We start from the raw sequence: 17663 nt of genomic DNA, 5'->3' as shown, positions 1-17663 counted from the left end.
AGCCAGGGGCTTCCCAGGTGGTAAAGAACCTGCCTGCCAATTCAGGAGACCTAGGGGACACGGGTTCGAGCCCCTCGTTGGGAAGATCCTCTGGTGGAAGGCGTGGCAACCCACTCCAGAATTCTTAGGCCTGGAGAATCCCCGTGGACAGAGAAGCCTGGCGGGCTACAGTCCATGGGGTCGCAAAGAGTCGGACACGGCCGAAGCAACTTAGCACGCGGGAAGCACCCGGCCAGAGGGTGTCACGGCCACGCCCTCTGCCCTCCCAGCCCCACACTTGAGTGCCTGAGAATCAGTCTGCAGGGAACGGTGGCTAAACGCTCTCACTAGGCTGCTTCTCTATTCTCAGCTAGAGGGGCCCAGAACGTCACACACTAGAACATGCTCAGGAGGACCACGGCTGGCAAGCGGCACCATCCAGAGCACGATGACAACCACTCAACCTACACTGAAGAACACACCTGGAAGGAGACGGCGGAGACTCTCTCTCAGACGAACCCCGGACAGCGGGCCCCACCCGGAGCCTCGGAGGCGCTGCACTGGAGGTGCAAGCACACGGATGAGACGGCCACGCGGAGGCGGGGCAGCCTTGCTGGCCACAGGCTCGCGGGCCATCCCGAGTGACTGATGTGATGGCGTGACAAGCCTTGCAGAGAATAAGGACCGTACATAAGGCCTCGTGATGAGGATCTGGGATGGGAGGAAGATGGGAGGCATGCCAGGGAAGGTGCCCGTCTGAACAGCCCTCGACACAAAGTCTTGAAAAGAAGAGGACTTTACTCCGGGGTGTTGAGAAGATGAGTCCCGGGGCCTCTGGTGACCAGAGACTGGCCAACTGTGAAGTCGCCCCCAGTGCGGGGAAGAAAAGGTCAGGCCAAGTACACTGGAGGAGGGAGACTCGTCGCCTGTCAGCAGAGGTCAGAGGGGTCCAGGAGAACCTGAGGAAGTTCCCGGGTCAGTCCTTTGGGTCAGGATCTGCCTGAGAAGCAGCCGGGCACATGGGGAACCTTCCTAAAGCTTCTTCCCGGCTCTGTGGCCACAAGAAAGACCAGACAGCACCACGCTCCATCACCCAAGAGATGGCAACACCTCCAGGCCCTCCAGGCACGACAAGTGTGGTGGTGAAATGCCACCGCGACTTCAGGCCCTGCTGAGTGTCAGGCGTAGCCTGTGGTATCCACCACTGCCCCACCTCGTCCTCACCGCACCCTGGGACTTAGTTACCCGGCTCCCCGTTTTACTGACGAGGAAACCGAGGCCCAGAGGAGTGTGGTTACCTGCCCAAGGTCCAGCCGCGCCAGGAGGCACACTCCAGTCGGCCTAGTTCTAACCCTCCTGTTCTTACTAGAACCTCACCCTTCTCAGAAAACCGCCAGCGGTTAGGACTCCGCTTCCAGTGCGGGCCGTGTGGGCTCGACCCCCTGCCCAGGATCGAAGATCCTACCTGCCGCGGGGGCGGCCCCCAGAGTAAAAACTGAAACAAAATAAAGACCTTTCAGGATAAATCCCCAAAAGCTCATGCCCATCTGGAGTGGAGGTTCCCCCACAAGAACAGAAACTTCTGGAAGGAAGGGGCTGGGTCTTATGAATTCCAGTACACCCAGGGCCCTTTCCAGTCCAGGGAGATGAGCTCAGTGAATGCACGGGAAGGATCCAGGATGCTTTATCCCAAGTATTTAGATGGTATTTAGAGTATTAGAGGAGTATTTAGAGCAAGATAACATTTAAAAGAGGACGGCAAAGCTTTATTGTTAAGATACACGGGGCCAAACAGGCCTCAAACATCAAGGGTCACCACGCACACGCTGAACCTTCAAAGGTTTCACACGAGACACAGCCCCCACAGGAAGACCCAGCACCCCCTTCCTCTCGGCTCCTGCTGTCTGAGCTCCCTCCCTGCCCCAACCCCCAAATTCTCTGTGGCTGCGGCCTGGACCCACCCGCACCTCGGCAGAGGACTGGAAGCCGGAGGACACCAGACTCAGCGGAGCCCAGGTGCCCAGGCTTACCTTGGCGTCCATCTTCCAGGTGATCTCCCGGATGCTCTGGAACCACTCAAACAGCTCCTCCACGCTGTCCGTGGCAAACTCTACCGGAGGGTCGCCCTGCTTCTTGGGCTCCAAGATAAAGACGAAAGGCTTCTGGTTCTTCCCATGTGGGGCTTTTACTTTGGGAAAAGGATAACAAAAGTCCTGATCAGCCTGACAGAAGGCCAAGATGACCAGACTTCTAGGTCCCAGGCCACTTCTCTTAGGACCCCAAGCCGACCATCACTGTGGATGTCGGCGCTGACTGGAAAATCTACCTTGGATCAGGTAGCGGTCTGGGTTTTAATGTGTGTCTTAAATGTGAATGTGACCTTATCTGGAAATGGGGGTCTTGGCAGATGTACAGAAGGATCTCAGGAGATCATCCCTGCCTTCCAGGTGGACCCTGAACCTGAGAACCAGTATCCTCATCACAGGAAGGAGAGGAAAAGGGAGCCCGAGACACCAGGGAGTCAGCTGGCCATCAAAGATAGAGACAGAGACTGGAGTGATGGGCATAGGGCACGCATGGCCGGCAGCCCCAAGAAGCTAGGCATGGAATCAGTTCTCTCTGAGGAGAAAGTATGTTCTAGACAGAGAAAATGATGGCTACAAAAGGAAAAATTATCCGCCAAATAATCCCCTCAGCTAAGATCCCTGGGCTCATCTGCCAGGCGGTGCTCTAAGCAGATCACATCCCACTGTATCTTATTAATCCTCGTCGCCCTTTCTGGGGTGCTACTCCCGTTCTGCCCGTTTCACAGGAGAGAAAACAGAGACTGGTTGAGGCGGAGTAGCCCACGGAAGGTCACAGAGCTGGCAGCGGCCAAAGCTGAGGCTCAACTCAGACCTGAGTCCCCTCCCTACTCACCACCCTGAGCCACAGGCCTGTGCTCTGAAAATGCAGTGCAGGGTGATACAAAGGGCAAGGGAAGGGAGGACAGGATGCCCTAGATCCAGTGCAGATGCTCAATCCTGTCCAGCTCTTTCCAACCCCGTGGACTGTAGCCCGCCAGGCTCCTCCGTCCATGGGATTCTCCAGGCAAGAATAGTGGAGTGGGTTGCCATTTCCTTCTCCAAGGGATCTTCCCGACCCAGGGATCGAACCCAGGTCTCCTGCATTGCAGGCAGATTCTTTACCATCTGAGCCACCAGGGAAGTCCTGGATCCAGCCCATCCCATAATCGCAGTGGAACCTCGGGCAGCTCCCGTGGTCACTACAGGGCTTTGTTTTCTCATCCGTTAACTGGAATGAGAGTCGTCCTCCCACTTGCTGAGCTGATGGACTGATGGGCTGCGGTGGGGTGGGGGTCGAGGTGGGAGGGGCAGAGGACACGGAAGCCAGCTCTGGAAACCTGGGCAGCCCCCGAGAAGCGAGCTGCTCCGGCTTCCTGCCCGAGAGCCTCTCCTCACTGCCGCCAGCCCTTCCATCTTACAAGGGCCCAGGAAGCCCTGTGCAGATCACACCCCTGCCACCACGGCCTGCCCCAAGCTCCGAGGGGGAGGCCAGGCTTCCTGATGCCCAGCTGAGCTGAAGGCAGCTGCAGCCTCGGGGGAGTTATGACAGACGCAGGGTCTCGCAGGGCCTGAGAGGCAGAGCTGGGCTAAGAACCAACACCCCCAACTTCACACTCCACTGCACGGATGTCTCGGCTCCTCCCAGAAAAGCCCGGGGAACCCAGGCAGGCCCCTGAAATAAGGATGACGGTGTTGGGAGTAACAGCAGCCCATGCCCGTCCAGCACCTGTTATGTACGCAGCAGGCTGTTTTCTCACTGTAGAGATGTGAATAGCATAGCAGTTTATGAGACGTAAAATGAAGTCATTGACCAGCCTGGCCCAGTACTCAGCTTCAGTACTCAAGCTGAGGCTAGAAAGCCCCACCCCTGCCTGGGGCAGTCCAAAGGCCAGGCTCTGGGGGTCTGGGGGTCGGGGGGTGGGGAGGTGGGGGGTTGGGGGGGGTCGACTTGGGTGGGAATCCAGGCTGAGACCACGGGTGCACATACCAACATTATAGATGTTGAGATTCAGGATTCCTCTGCAAAGGGACCCTAAGGGATTGTCTTCAATAATCTGTGAAGAAACAGGACATAACTCACATTCGTCTTAACGGGAATAATAAAAAGATAACCAGTTTCCAAAGCACACCGTTTAGCAGAGACACTGCCTGTGGAGATGTTTAAAATGCATTTCCCTACATCCGTGGGGAGAGAGCCAAATAATGAAGCCTGTTGCTGACAGGGACCCAGCGGCGAGTAGGTGCCGGCAGGTTCAGCGTTTCATTTCCCACCTGTAAAAACACGCTTTGTGCTGTCTAGAGCAGGTTTCAAGGCGTTTCTGCAGATCCGGTTTCAAAAAAACACCCTAGACCCTTTCTTGTGATGTTATTATGAAATGGGACTGGCCTCCTTTTCCAGCCGCTCCAGAACCTTCTGTGGCTCCCTGTGTTCTACGGAACCCACACCTAAGCTCTGCAGTCTGGCCTCCGGGCTTTCTGCTCCACCTGCCAGCTCTTCCTTCCACTGCACATCTGAACCATCCCAGAGGCCAGAGGAGATGGGAGTATCTTGGTCTCTGAAAAGTTGGTAGAACTGTGTATCTGCCCACTGCATGGACTCATCCCCACCCTCCACCAGGCTAATGCTGACCGTGGGTAAAGGGCAACATGGGGCAGACACAGCTGGGAGGGCCACGTCCCTGCCTCAGGCCGAGCACAGTGAACTGTGTTTCCACCACCACACTTTGGCTCAGGCTGTATCTCCCACCTGGAATTCCCTCCTGCCAGTCTCTCGCTGTTGAACTCTAACTTGACTTTTAACGCTCAAAGGCCCCTTCCTCCATGCAGCCTTTCCAGACTGTCCCAACTCTCTTAGAAGAAAGTCTATGATTTCAGCCTCAGAGCAGTGCTGTCACCTTGAAAGCAGCTGCTCTTCAAGCTTTCTGAGCAAGAGGCAGTGAGCAGAAACCAGGTTTGCAATGTCACCAGAAGAGCCTCCCCTCACCCACCACGTGCGCCAGCTTGCTTACTCACACGGAGCACGTTCTGAACGTCTGGCTGGCCAAGCTAAATGTGTTTCATCTGCAAGCTGGTTTAAGCAAAGGACAAATTCCCCGTCTGGCCATTTTCACTCTGGAGGGAATCCTCCTGCATACGCAAAGCCTTCCGGCCCAGCACAACCTGATTTAAACCTGACTATCTGGTCACAGTGACTTTCACCCACAACTCGGGGACAGTCCTGATTTCCCCATCCCTCTGCTGTCCCTGGTCTGGAGCTCAGGGCAACATATGCAAAAACGTGTCCACGGAGCTGGCTCGGCAGAGCCCTCAGAACAGGATCGATGGGTCCCTCCCTGCAACGAACGATGGAGACTCACCTGCTTATCCACCTCCTCCCCTTCTGTTGGTGAAATGTCCTCGACGTAATTGGACGGGAAGTACTGCTGGATTCTGGTCCCATAGTCTCCTTTCCACCTATGGAAAGACAGAAGGCACTGTCAGGGGGCCTCGGCTGAGCACTGTTAACCCTTATCACTGCTCACTAGCTCCCTGCTGCTGGGGCGGGGGGAGGGGCCAGTGACCGGGCCAGGAATTCCTGACCCCCCCGCAGGGTCCTCTGCTGTTTCCCCCAGCAGTGACTGCTGGGGCTCGCCCTCCCCTGGCCGTGACCCTTGTGTTCAGCAGAGCCCCCGAGTCCACAGTTTCAGTGCTTTAAGTGGACATCAGATACCACACAAGACAAAAGCTTGGCTCCAGCGGAGGCCCAGGCCCTTCAGGGAGGGCTGTGAATATAGAGACGGGGGTTGGGGTAAGGGAGGGTCTGCCGTCAGACGGCCTGGACTCGAGTCCCAGCTCCTCCACCAACCGCAGGGGTGTCCTGAGCCTCAGACCCTCCATCTGGGTGTGGGGGCAGTCCCCATGTCCCCCTCTAAGGATATCACTGGGGCCATAGGAGTTAACATCGTCTTGCGTTTACACATAAAGCACTCCACAGTGTTAGTTCTTGTCATTCAGCTAAAACTGTGCCCCCACCCCTGACCTTCCCACCTTGGTAGCAACACTAATAACATGAGACACTATCAACTTTGTACATGTCTTGATTCAAACAAACTGGCTGCACCTCCAAGATACCCCCAAGTCTGATGCCTGGGCTGGATCCTTCTCTGAGCCCTCCCGTGGCCCACTTCCTGCAGCCAGGGGGCTCCTTCCAGAATGCTCTTCTGACCCCACCACACTGAGGCCTTCAAAATCAAGCCAAAACTGTGTAGCCTGGCCATCGTAATGCTATAACCCAGGGACCTCAACTCCTGCCTCTCTCTGACTTGAACCTGATATTCATTCCAGACCGTCTGTGGCCCACTCCCCACATGGCCCCGCCATGCCTGTCTACCTTCTCTGCCATACCCGATGCCCTCTATAGAGCCACCTAACGATGCAAGACTCAGCCGGGGTCTTCCTCTTCCAGGGAGCCTTCCCTGACTGCCACCAGGCTGAGAGCTCTTCCTCTCTGCTCCTCGGCATCTTTCCCCACAGCTGTCAAAGCAGTCCACACCTTACATTAACTTACAGTTACCTATCAGTTTCCCTTCTACATGTGACCTTCCTCAGTCTTAATCAAATCTACACTCGGGGTGCTTAACACATTACTGACTGGAAACATATTAACTCCACAGGCATTAGTTTCTGCAAAAAGTCCCTGGTCAATAATGTGTTAACAAATGTTTGCTGACCTGAATAAGCAGAGAGGACTGACTGTCCCACAGCCTGGTGGAAACAGAACTGCCAGCTGTGAGCCCCTGTCACATACTCTTTTCAACCTTCATTTCTCCAGCCCCATCTCCAGCAAAGTCTGGCTGTATGGGCAACTGTATGGACCATGTGCCCAGAACTGGGTAGTTGACACCTGCGGCCCAGGTGTAATTATTAACTATGCATTCCCTTCACTCTCAAATGCATCCCAGTTTAAACAAAAACGATGTGGTCCTCTAATCTGGAAGGATGCAAAAATGTGGTTCGAGGCAGGCATCCCACTAGGTGGCGACACTGAGACCAGGGGGAGAGTAAGCAAGGAGGGCGCCTCAGGAAGGCCTACGGTTTACCCCGGTCCCTCGCCAACAGCACTCACTCCAGTCTCTCAACCCATCTTGAGACAAAACCCTCTGCGGATCCAGGTAAGCAGTGGGTTTGTTAAGAGGGTGTTCTCCAAATTCAAAACAAAAGAAAACAAAACTGGTAAACCTCTGGATCTAGCACATGAGTGAGCAGAGTGTGGCCCCTTGAGTCAGAAGGCCTAGCTTCAAATCTCAGGCTGCTATGTGACCCTGGACAAGTTACTGCCTCTCTGTGCCTCACTGTCCTCACCTGTGAAGTGCAGGGGAGAAAAGAAGCAACCTTCCAGGGTCACTGTGTGGATCACACGAATGCTTTCAAATGAAGTCCTTAAGACGGAGCTCGGCACTGCTCCCTGTGAGTCACTATTCAGATCTCTAAGTCAGGTCCAGCTATCTTCCAAGAGGAAGAAGCACCAGTTTTGTGAGGTGCCTGAGTCTGCAAGGGCTCGTGGTCATCAATCCTTACTAACAATCCTTACTGCTCTAAGATAGGAACCATCCCATGAAACCACCTCCTGAGGGAACCTATGGGTGGGCAGAGAATTCTTCTCCCTGGGTGAAAAAAAAGGGGAAGAGATAACTCAACTGTCACACATCCAGGTGCCTTTGGCCTGGGTGCACCTCTTTAATTAAATGCACCTCTTTAATCCACATCGGGGCCACTGCACAGGGCATGGGGCTACGCAATAGCACAAGAATTTGAATTTAAAATGCACAGGCTTGCATAATGGGAAGAGCCTGTGGTGTTCAGTCGCTGAACTTTGGAAAGCCTCATTCACTGCATCTATTGCCCACGGGATTCTCCAGGCATGAATACTCGAGTGGGTTGCCATGCCCTCCTCCACGGTACCTTCCCGATCCAGGGATCGGACCCACCACATCTCATGACTCCTGTGTTGGAAGCGGGTTCTTTACCACTAGCACCACCTGGGAAGCCCACATAAAGCAGAGATAATCGCAGTCAAAACCCTGCAGGGCTGGGACAAGAATTTGCTTAGATAATGTATGAAAGCAATTAGCATAGTGCTTGCCACACAGTAAGACCTCAATAAATAGCAGCTGCTATTACAATTAAAATAATATTTAATATAATATATATTAATAAATGACATTATCATAATTGCTATTGCTCTTTACCCACTTTTGCAAGGAGAGCATGTATTGGTCACCTTCCCAGAGAAAGCATGACAGGTCAAAGCCAGGCCAGAACAGGAGATAAAGGGGTCAGGGTTCAGCCAGCGCTTGAGCCTCACCACTAGAAAGGGACAGGTCGAAGGGCCAAGCTCCCCTTAGCCTTACCAGCCCCCAGGCTCCTTGGAGACGTTGTGGATGAGGGCACCGCGGCAAAAGCTCAGCTCGTCACTCTGCTTGGCCCTGTAGTCATACAGAGCTTTCACGGTTCTCTGAGGCTTTCAGGGAAAACAAGAAGGTAAAGGGTCAGGCCAGGCAAAAGAAGAGGGAGGTGGCTGCACTTTCTGGCACATTTGGTTCGTCTCAAAAGAGAGGGCGGCTTTTGTCCAGGGTTATGGCGCCATCTGATGGCGAAGGGCTTGCATTGCCAGGGAGCCACAAGGGGAACTGGCCTAAATCAGAGCCTAGGTTTTTCCAGTAGTCACGTACAGATATCAGAGGTGGACCACCGAGAAGGCTGAGCACTGAAGAACTGATGCTTTCAAACTGTGGTGCTGAAGACTCTTGAGAGTCCCTTAGACAGCAAGGACATCAAATCAGTCCATCCTAAAGTAAATCAACCCTGAATATTCACTGGAAGGACTGATGCTGAAGCTGAAGCTCCAATACGTTGGCCACCTGATGCAAAGAGCAGACTCTATTGGAAAAGACCCTGATGCTGGGAAAGACTGAAGGCGGGAGGAGAAGGGGATGACAGGATGAGATGGTTGGATGGCATCACCGACTCGATGGACATGAGTTTGAGCAAACTCCGGGAAATGGTGAGGACAGGGAAGCCTGGGGTGCTGCAGTCCATGGGGTCGCAAAGAGTCGGACACGACTGAGCGACTGAACAACGAAGGGCGCCTCAGAGTGAGTCGGTATTTCCACAGGAAGGACATGCCTTTCAGCGAAACCACGCCCACCATCTCCGAAGTCCTCACAACTCGCTCAGCAGTTCAAGCTCAACACCGTTTCTGGCAGCCCCCGAGCCTCACCAGCATTTTCACTGGTGATGCCCTGACACGCCCTGGGATGCTGGCATTCTGCAAGTGCCCGAGGTGCTCTTCCATGAAATCATTAAGTGCGGCCTCTGCAGAAACAAGACAGAACTGAGGGCGGAACTCCTCCTCCGTGATTTGCTGCTGGGCGAGCACAAGTCCACGGCAAGATGCACACCCACACAGCAAGCAAACGCTGAACAGGAAAACCTCCGAGACTGCCAGCCTGCTTAGATCAGCAGCTCCCCCTCCTCCGACACAAGGAAATGGGAACGGGGCTTTTCACAAGGAATCCATAAAACTGCTCCTCAGGAGCACGGGGCTCTGGAGTCAGACACGTGGCTCAAGTCCTCAGTTCGCCCCTTCTGTACAAGAGCTATATAATCTTGAGGCTCTCTCAGCCTGTTTCCCCATCTGTGAAACAGGAATTAAAACACCACATACTTCACAGGCTCATTGAGACTATTGAGTGAGATAACACACACAAGGATAAAAACGACGACAGCGAGCATTTCTTAAGTTCTTCCTACAGTCAGAGCCCTGTTTTAGGCCTTTTACCTACAGTATCTCCTCTAATCCTCATAATCCTAACAGGCAGGGAGTAGCGATGGTACCCCATTTTACAGATGAGGAAATAGAGGTCCAGAGAGATGAAGCATCCTTGGCCAAAGTCAACCAGCTGGCAAGTGGCTGAGCAGAGGAAGACTCCATTAATATGAGTTACCACCATAGTCTGTGATGCTTCCAGTGTGGGTTCTGTGAGCTTTGCCATGGGAACTCCAACCGGAGCTTTTGACCTGGACTCCTCAACCTGCAAACACAGCCAGCTCTTCTGCACATCCTGCTTCAAGGGCAGACCGGACACAGAGACCAGAGTTGTCTCCTTCCCCATGAAACTCTACAGGTCACTGCCAGACTCCAAGGCCATGAGGAAGGTACAGCCAGTGGCAGAGAGGGTGGCACACATAGTGCCGTCTACGAAGAGGAAGTCTCCAGCCTGACGGATGGCAGGAGAGGTCCTCATGCCACGCCCCTCATGGACTAGAGAAATGAGCCACCCATCGCATGAGCACACAGGCGTGTGGCACCACAGAGTGGCCACAAGTGCGTGTCTGGGAGCAGCCAAATCCTCGCTCCACACTTACATCATCATTAAACTACTATGCACAGTTGTCTCATCTGTACAATGGGCACAAAAATGGTGCTTAATGCCTGGGGCTGTTAGAGGACTCATGAGCCGTCAGGCGCTTAGCTCAATGCTCGCTATGCGGTCATCAATATGTGTTACCTGTTATTACTGACCTCGTCACTCCAGTCCTAAGCACTCACCCAAAGGACATAAAGTGAAAGATACAAAACCTCACAGGTGAAGAAATTCATTTTAGCGTTAACGAGAAGAGCACCACCTAAAGAAAACCCAAATGGCCATTGATGGAGACACAGCTAAAGGGCCCAGTCACCTAGAATATTCTACAGCATAAAAAATATTCTCTAAGTTACAATTCCAGTCCAGGTTCAGTTCAGTTGCTCAGTCATGTCAGACTCTGCAACCCCATGGACTGCAACACGCTAGGCTTCCCTGTCCAGGTACCCAGTCCAGGTACTGCATCGAAACTGCATGGCCTACCAGGTTCAACAAAAAATGGTCATGAAGTAGATCAGCAGTGAAGAAACTCACTCATGGCCGAGTGGCAGGTGAACAAAGAATAGAAATGGCAGGTGCTGGGGTGGGGACCGTAAAACACATCTCCCTGCGGACAAGGGCCAGAGGGGATGGAACGCCACAGCTGCAGATGGCTACTGCGTCAGGATGCTGAGCCCAGGGTGGATTGTTTTCCCTGCTTTTAATGTGTTTCCCTTTTCAGTGTTACATCATTTTTCAATCACAAGAATAATAATTGCATTTTGAGGTACTCGCCATGGTCTGGCAGCTTGCACTCAAACTCCTCATACGATCGTGTTTTACTTGGCTCACTGACTATAGGGAGACTTCCTCCAGATACCTTGGCATAGTGACCAGGGTTTAACAATGGGGAGATTTCACATCAAACATCCAGATTACTGGCTTGTCTTGAGAAATGAGAAGACCCCGCCTGGGCTCTGAAATGGCAGCTGCTGACAGGGGTGGCCACTCTCGAGATGAGGCGTGTCCTCAGTTTACCATGATCTCCACCATCCCCGGACATCTGCCTGACATGAGGCTGTGTCATTCTCATAACCAAAGCATCTGTCAGCTCTAATAAATGTTTTTTTTTTCCCCTATTTGGCTAAGTCCCCTAATGCACTTCACACCCAGTTCCATGCACCCACAATTTTTCAAGACTTCAGTGCTTGCTGAAAGGGATTTGCACTGGCCAAGGATTATAAGTTTAAAAGAAAATCTCTGGATTTTTACAGAGCACACCAGCAGGGTGTCCCTTCCAAAGTGAGAACTGTACACTAATCCCAGACGAGATGGCCCAGCCAAATGGAAAACTCGCCAGCACTGCTCCTCTGCAGGCTCCAGCTAAATTTAAGATGAAACCGGGAGCTTCAGGCTCACAGTCAAATCCAGCCCTACCTGCATGAAATGACTCAGCAGCCAGGGTGGGAATACGAGATAGCGTGCGCACGGCAGAGGGGTCGCTGAACCAAATGGAATTTATAAACACCACAGGCTCAGTCAGTGAGCAAGGAACATGTGAAAGACTTTTAATTAGAAGCTGTTGGACCCAAAGGTGGTTCATCAAACTTCAGAATTTTAGCAAGGCTCAGTCACATCTGGATGGAATTCTATTAACCTCTTCCCTGAAACTAGATGTCACATTGTCAGTCGTCATTTCTTCTCCCCTCCAAGAATTCTTTGGCCGAGTTTCCAAAACATTCCCTTGCCCTCTTTTAACTGGGGGTAGACCCTATGTCGATCTGTTTGTTTTTGTTTAATCGCTAAGTCGTGTCCAGCTCTTCTGTGACCCCATGGACTGTAGCCCAACCGGTTCCTCTGTCTATGGTATTGTCCAGGCAAGAATACTGGAGTGGGTTGCCATTTCCTTCTCCAGGGGATCTTCCTGACCCAGGGATTGAACCCGCATCTCCTACATTGGCAGCCAATTTCTTTACCACTGAACTACCGGCAAGACCCATGTCAGTCTAGTGACTAAGTAACAGTGTGAATCGGAAGTGTGTGCTGTACCATTGAAGGATTGATTTCACTGGGATCCACATACATCCTGCTGACATCGTAGAGGGAGTTTATATCTCTTTCCTGTAAAAGAAGAGAGAAAAATAAATGGAGTCATTTGAGCTCCCGGGATAGCCCTAACTTAGAATGAGGATTCTAGGCATCCTCATGGTTTCCTGCCCTCTAGCAGAAGAGCTGAAGCCTCAGTTTATTCACCTTGTAGATCGAGCCAGTAAGAAGCTATTAAGAAGTTCCCCAAAACTTGGAAATCTTACCCCAGGATCAGAGAGGCCCCAGCGCGGGCCTACCCCATGCCAGGCGCCATCCTCCTTTGTCAAAACACAAGCCCTGAGAGGCACGGGTGTCCTGGAGCAAGCTCACCACCCTTCCTGACCCACGTTCAATGCCGGCAGCTTGAAACTGGCCACCGCGGGAGTACTCAGAGCACAGAGAGTGGCAAATGCCACAAAGCAGGGCGGTAGAGCTTCACCAGCACACACTGGAGACCCCTCCTGCCCTTCCCAGGCCCCCACTGGGCTGCAGCCCCAGCCCACAGTGCAGTCCTGCACCCACCTGCCCCCACTGCCCCCCGGCTGCCTTCCCACACTCTGCAGGAGGCCCGCTCCCAGCTCTCTGGCCCCCATCTAATGCAGTGCCCACCCCACAGCGCCCCATCCTGTTCTAGCCTGCCCGGGGGCATCGTATTTACGTGGCTATGTATCACCCACTCCCCCTTCTAGAACCTGAATGTGCCGAGGGCTGACGGCGCTCCACCATGCTCTCCCACACGTGGTTCCTGACAGTGCACAGTCTCCTTTCAATAACGTACTGAATCTACCTGATAGGAACTGGGACATGGTAATCAGATTGGCTCCCTTAACCGCTCAGAACCCCACATCGGGGACTTCCCTGGTGGTCCAGATACCACTTCCACCCCAGGGGCTGCAGGTCTGATCCCTGGTCAGGGAACTAAGATCCTGCGTGCTGCATGGCATGGCCCCCCCCAAAACAGAAGAACCCTCCAATGGCTCCGAATAAAAGCCGCTGTGTGTGGCCCCACGCCATGCAGTTCCATCCTTATTTAGTTCTGCCCCAACCCTGGAGCACTCAGGTCCAGCCATACCAGCGTCTCCTCTTTGCCTCCATGCACGCTCTCACCTCAGGATCTTTGCACTGACTGCTCTTCCTTCCTCCTCACAGCTGCAGGCTGTCTCCTCCACTTCCCATAGTGTCTGCCCACGTCTCCTAGTCAGTAAGCCCCTGCCGAGCACCCCTGAGAACTGCAGCCCCTTCCCCATCGTCTACCCACTTATCCGGCCGGCTCAGCGTGCTGTCCTCTGTAGCACCTATCCTCCTATCGGCTGGCACACGCTCCGATGGTTCTTCACTTCCTGAGTCGTCTGTCTCACCCACACTGGCTGTAAGAGCACCGGGGCAGAGTCTGGGTCCTCTCTGCAGTTTTGGACCCAGAGCGTGTGGGACACATGTACGTGCTCCATAAAGGTCTGCTCCATGAACCAACGGGTGAATGGTAACCTCCGACGGGCTATCCCGCCGCGCCCCGGGCGGGCCCGCCACCCACCGTGTTGTAGCGCTCCAGGAGCTCGGGGGTCACGGGGTAGCGCAGCTTCATCTTCCGGTAGAGTGCGTGCTTCTCGTAGTAGCTGACCAGCTCCACGAGGCTCTCAAAGTAGGCGGAGGTGCCCAGCACGAAGTGCCGGCCGTCTCGGTTGATGCGACAGTGCTTCACCTTGCCCCTGGCCCTGAGGGGAGAGCACGCGGGGCTGACATCCCGCAGCCGGGTGACAGCCACACAAGCCCACAAACAGCCAGTCACACATCCCAGGGCACCAGACAGACAGACGTGCTGGGACTTCCCCGGTGCCCCAGTGGACAGGCTCCACACTTCCATGCAAGGGGCACAGGTTTGATCCCTGGTCAGGCAACCAAGATCCCACATGCCATGCAGTGAGGTCAAAAGAGTATTTGAAGGGACTTCCCTGGACTTCAGTGGCTAAGACTCTGCACTCCCAATGCAGATACCCTGAGTTCAATCCCTGGTCAGGGAACTAGATCCCACATACTGCAACTAAGACTTGGCAAAGCTAAATAAATGAATAAATACTTTTTAAAGTATTTGGAAAAAAATTAATTTAAAAATAAATAAATAAAAATAAATAGGTAAGGCCCTGAAGGCAGCCCAGTGTCCGGAACATCACCTGGGAACTCAGTCTTTGGCACCCAGGACTCCACTACCATCACCAAGAACAGGCAGGGGAGCCTGCAGATGGGGAGATGGAGGGGCAGTTTGATGAATGGGGTCTGACCCTCCCTCATACTGCTTTCGGTGGAAACTGGAGGACTCAGGTGTCTTGGGGTAGACTTAACACAGAGAACCACGGCCCTGAGACGGCTGGTCCACACGGCCTGCCCACTGACAGTCAGTGGCAATGGCGGATGGGAGGAGACCGGAGCTGCATCACCACCCATCTGGGTTGCCAGCGCTGCTGGGGTGCAAACTCCAGCTCCACCGCTAACAGGCTGCATGTTTTCAGCAGGGTGTTCCATCGCCCTGTGCCTCAGTTTCCTCCTCCAGAAAGTAGGGGTATGGGTCACGCTCACCCCATAGAGTTTTGGGAAGATTAAATGAACTCATGTAAAGCACATTACTCTCGGGAATGCAGAGCAGTGCCCGGCATGCTGAAAGCACACATCAGCGTCTGCTCTTGCTCTCATTGTTACTATTACCGTCCCCATCACAGCTAACACTCTGGACAGAGGACACCAGGCTCAGCGCCCACCTGCAGTTCCCACTTTCTCCTCCCACATGCCCTGCCCAGGTGCCCCTGCAGAGTGAGAAGTGGCTGCAGCCCAGATATTTACCTGAAGGTGATGGCATAGGAGTCGGTACCTTCCCGCTTCCGGATCAGGAAGGCCCCGTCCCGGGGGATCCGCATCAGCATGTCCTCCGCTTCTCCACGGCTCAGCCCATCGTAGTACCACCTGCAGCACAGGCCGGGGGAAATGGCCAGGGGAGAGGCTGCTAAGACCAGCAGTGGAGGAGGACATGGTGGGTCCCCAGGAGGCCTGAAATACGACCCTGGAGCCCACCACGGAAATTACACAGCAGGCTTCCCTACCCGAAATCCCCTCTAGTGACGGTGACTTTGAAAACAATCACCCAGACACAGCTTGGGTGAAGCATTTGTGTAGGGAGTCTGCTTGGAGCACAAGAGAATAAATCAACTTAAATCTTTTACCCCCTCCCAGACCACTGACCCAAGCATCAGAGCATGACACAGCCACTGCAGTGCCTCAGAAAATCAGAGGCAGAAAACACACAGAGCGGGGTTTTAGAGGGGCTGGGAGTTAATTTTAAAAATGCAAAACAGCACATTTTAAGGCCATCCACTTGAATATAGACAAGAAAAGTAAAAATCCCCAAGTTGTCACAGCTATATGGCTTCCTCAGAAAAGTGCACTTGAGCAGGCTTCTACTTAAAAATTACTCTTTTCTTTTCAGAACTAGTTAACCCTTTGCAAGGCCTAACCGATATTCTCTTTACAATTTTTTTTTTGCTTTCAGACTAACAGGAATGAGCTCTGACGAGTAGAACGGTAACACCAGGTCAGAATTAGTCTCTGAAAAATCAAAGCCCAAGACCTCGGGACTCTGAAGACAAAGCAGAAGAAAGGATGGGAGGGGCGGAGGGAGAGGCGGGAGGAACGGGCAGCAGGTTTCTGGACAGCGGCCGTCCTGGGGAACTCAGAGAGACCCTGGTGGGCCCAGGTGAGGAGCCTCATGCGAACGCAGGGCCCAGCCCACCCTCAAGGCTGGCATTTCCGACTCGCGCCCCCAGAGCACGGGCACACGTACGGCTTGGACTCGTGCGGGTTGGGGTTGGGCACGGGGTCGGTCAGCCGGAGCTCGAACTCGGCGCAGCGCAGGTGTGTCTCGCGGTAGTGCTGGATGAGGGCGTAGATGCTGGTGAACATGAGGTTGTCGGTCAGGTAGTACTTCATGGTCCCGCCCTCCATGGTGGAGCGGATCCGGCAGTGCTGCACGCGGCCCGACCGCCTGTGGGGAGAGGGACCCCGTCAAAGCCAGCCCAGCGGGCTCCTCCTGCGCCCAGGGCAGCAGAGGACGCAGGGGCCAGAGCTGCCGCCGCGGCCCCCAGGGTGGACGCCCTGTGTGGCCGCACAGGCCTCCCTCTGCTCTTTGAACCCACCGGGGCTTCCACACAAGCTACTCCTTGAGCCTGGATTCCAGAACATTCCACCTACTTCCTCTGCCTGCTGTCCCCTTCACCTACATCACTGCTCCTCTGGAGCCAGAGAGCCTGGGTTCCCATCCTGACTCTGCCACTGATGAGCTAAGCGACCTTGAACAAGTGACTTGTCCCCTCTGAGCCTCCCTAGTGGTCCAACAAGCATAATGGCAGTATCTGCCTCACAGAGACGTCCTGAGGATGAAACAAGACCTCACGCACACAGAGATGGCAGTATCTGCCTCACAGAGACGTCCTGAGGATGAAACAAGAGCTCACACACACAGAGAACGTGCCTGGAGTGCTCCCGGTACATGGTAAGCATCTTGCCGGTGTTAGCTCTCACTGTTATTTGTATGCTGTTAATATTAGAACTTTTATCCTTCGGGTCTCAATTTAAATACCACTTCTTTCAGTGGTATTTAAAATCCACTGAATAAATCCCAAAATGCAGCTCTGTGGGGGGTATATCCTGGGCCACAAAGAGAGGAGAGGCTTCTGAAAACCAGGAAGTCTTCCCTGATTCTTCTCCCAACATCACACCAGATCCCGCTCTCACTGAAGTTCATAACGTCCTGCATTTTTTTCATTGCACTTGTCACAACTAGAATTATGTATTATTTGCGTGATTCCTTTTTCACTGTCCATCTCCATTCTCAGACCCTAATTTCCAAGAGGACAGGGACCGTGTCTGGCTGGTCACTGCTAAGTCACTGTGCCTAGCACTGAACAAGTACCCCCAAAATAAGTATCTTTTAATGAATTAACGTAGATGAGCTCACTACAGCCTCACCACAGTTCTGTAAGGTTACTTTACAATATTTGATATTGCACTGATGTTGATGACTACGTTTCGGGGGCCTCACTCAACCCAAGTCTTGCCCCCCAAAACTCACTAAATGAAGTCTGGGTGTCTAGCCCACGCGTGC

At 53.5% G+C, this 17663-nt stretch overlaps 1 protein-coding gene across 1 annotated transcript in view; it reads right to left on the bottom strand.

The window, feature by feature from the left end:
- The window catches only part of PLCG2 (phospholipase C gamma 2), a 156573-nt gene that overhangs the window by 27217 nt on the left and 111693 nt on the right, over nucleotides 1-17663 (bottom strand). The window contains exons 19-26 of the mRNA XM_061386667.1: nucleotides 16344-16544; nucleotides 15350-15469; nucleotides 14049-14229; nucleotides 12479-12550; nucleotides 8435-8544; nucleotides 5402-5498; nucleotides 4033-4099; nucleotides 2010-2167 (exon numbers count right to left, since the gene is read on the bottom strand). Of these exons, the coding sequence (XP_061242651.1) occupies nucleotides 2010-2167; nucleotides 4033-4099; nucleotides 5402-5498; nucleotides 8435-8544; nucleotides 12479-12550; nucleotides 14049-14229; nucleotides 15350-15469; nucleotides 16344-16544 (1006 nt within the window). The remainder of the gene's footprint in view (nucleotides 1-2009; nucleotides 2168-4032; nucleotides 4100-5401; nucleotides 5499-8434; nucleotides 8545-12478; nucleotides 12551-14048; nucleotides 14230-15349; nucleotides 15470-16343; nucleotides 16545-17663) is intronic.

The sequence above is a fragment of the Bos javanicus genome, chromosome 18 (genome assembly GCF_032452875.1).
Source record: "Bos javanicus breed banteng chromosome 18, ARS-OSU_banteng_1.0, whole genome shotgun sequence".
NCBI lineage: Eukaryota > Metazoa > Chordata > Mammalia > Artiodactyla > Bovidae > Bos > Bos javanicus.
This window is presented reverse-complemented; position numbering and strand designations above follow the sequence as displayed.